This window comes from Tigriopus californicus, chromosome 12 (assembly GCF_007210705.1).
Source record: "Tigriopus californicus strain San Diego chromosome 12, Tcal_SD_v2.1, whole genome shotgun sequence".
Taxonomy (NCBI): domain Eukaryota; kingdom Metazoa; phylum Arthropoda; class Copepoda; order Harpacticoida; family Harpacticidae; genus Tigriopus; species Tigriopus californicus.
Genome location: NC_081451.1, coordinates 10,225,210 through 10,227,158, shown reverse-complemented (window position 1 = coordinate 10,227,158; position 1,949 = coordinate 10,225,210). Strand labels below are relative to the sequence as shown.

The following is a 1,949-nucleotide window of genomic DNA, read 5'->3' as shown; positions in this document are numbered from 1 at the left end:
GACCCTGACATAATGTCTGATCCTCTAACGAGTTTGACGTGGAAGATCTGACTAGCTCTTAAGTGTGAGGTGGATCTGGCATTTCGTTCATTGACTTGTTCCAGTCTGATTCAAAGATTCTATCGGACCAGCACCTACACATTCACTACACATTTGGATAGGCAGCAAATAGAACAATGAAGAATTTTGAGAAAGAATCTCATTGTTTTCAATATGCTGAATTCTCAAGGGCTTCAAGGTGCTCTCAAAACGTACGTTAAACCTTTACAACAAACCATGGTGGATGCTTTTGAAAACAGACTTCTTTCATCCCTTTTTGACTTCTCAGGACGTTAGTCGTTCCTCAATATAAGCAACGAATTGCAGGCCTCTATTATGGTCATTTTGAAGAGGAGCTGATTTATGGAGAGGAAACCACACTTTGATGCAAAATTAACATACAGATAAGAAATCATCAATGGAAAATAAGATGGATGACGGCCCTAAGATGGAGCCCTGGGGAACACCTGACTTGACATCATGTATGTCACTAAGGGATTCTTTGACCTTGACCAATTGTTTCCAATCATAAATGAAACTTCTCATCCAATTGAGAACCTAGTGTTTGATTCCAATGTCATGAAGTCTATTCAACAAAAGGCCATGATCTACTTTATCCAACGCCTTTGGCAAAATCAAGATAGACAACATCAACTGACTCATGCCTCTCTAGTTCCTCAGTAATGCCCTTTTGACGATAGCCCTGAAGGTTTGAATGATATTAGCATTAACAACCATGATGCCGAGGTGGCCTTAAAATCACTCAAATGTTCAAGCCTCCCTGGACCCGACAGCTTCGTGGCAAAACTCTTGTGTAAATGTTAAAAATGTGCTTGCCTCAGCACTATTTACCTAATGCAATCTTCATTAGATCAATCAGAGTTTCCAGAGTGTTTGAAAGCGGTCCAAATTTGCCCGCTATTCAAAGGCGGTGACCGGTCAAATTCAAAATCGTATCGACCGATTTCCGTTGTTTCAAATGTCTCTAAAGTCTTGGAGAAAATATTTAAGACTCAATTTTTGGAATTCCTTGATAACAAAAAAAAATGTATCTCCACGCCAGTATGGCTTCAGGGCCAATTTTAGCAGTGACCCAATTGGCACAACATTTTGACGACGTAATATAGGGACTTAAACAAAATGACTACATTGTCATTGTTTGCTTAGATTTTGCCAAGGCATTTGACATGGTAGACCACGGTCTATTACTGAAAAGACTTTTTGACATTGAAGTTTGAGGCAATATATTTGAATGTAATGGAACCATGGCTTGCAATAAACTTAAGAAAGAACTGTGCCCTAAGAATTTTTATGTACCTATCCAACATTGTGAATTTTATTTGTATTTGATTACTTCAAAAACATAAGCTGACACTTTTCAAAATTACAAGGTAAACTGTGAGCACATAAAAATATGCATAATGTTGAGGTTCTAAAATGCGGTTGATCTAGTTCATACAATTCATATTGTCTTGAAAGTAAATTAGCTTGACTCCCTTATCCATTGCTGTGGCCTCTGGTAACGGAGTGCCGACAATTGAAGGAATTGTCTCAAAGGAATCAGAGCGGAAAGTTATTTGAAATGGGGTCAATTTACCTGAAATGAGAGAACAGACAATCGTTGATATGAAAAATGTTTCATGACTGTATTTAAAAGAAGGCTATTCCTTCCTTGAAGACGTGCAGAGTACTTACTGCAAATGGTAATTGACACCGCTGGTCCAGTGGTCAATCCTTTATTCCGACCGCAAAACCTGGATCGCAATCTTGCAGTACCTTCTTTATTTTCGGCCGATGGCAAACTTAGACAATCCAGACCCTGTTTATTTGAACCTTTCGAATTTGGCCCACAGCAGCTTTCAACCTAAGACATAAAAAATCATGGTTTTCTAGAGGTTGCTAGTCCAGTG

General features: G+C 38.8%; 1 protein-coding gene across 1 annotated transcript in view; it reads right to left on the bottom strand.

Moving 5' to 3' along the window:
• Window positions 1-1,331: 1,331 nt before the first annotated feature.
• Window positions 1,332-1,949, bottom strand: part of LOC131891509 (uncharacterized) — a gene marked incomplete in the record, with an annotated part of 7,550 nt that continues 6,932 nt past the window's right edge. Inside the window, 2 exon segments of the mRNA XM_059241113.1 lie at window positions 1,332-1,636; window positions 1,735-1,872. Of these exon segments, the coding sequence (XP_059097096.1) occupies window positions 1,488-1,636; window positions 1,735-1,872 (287 nt within the window).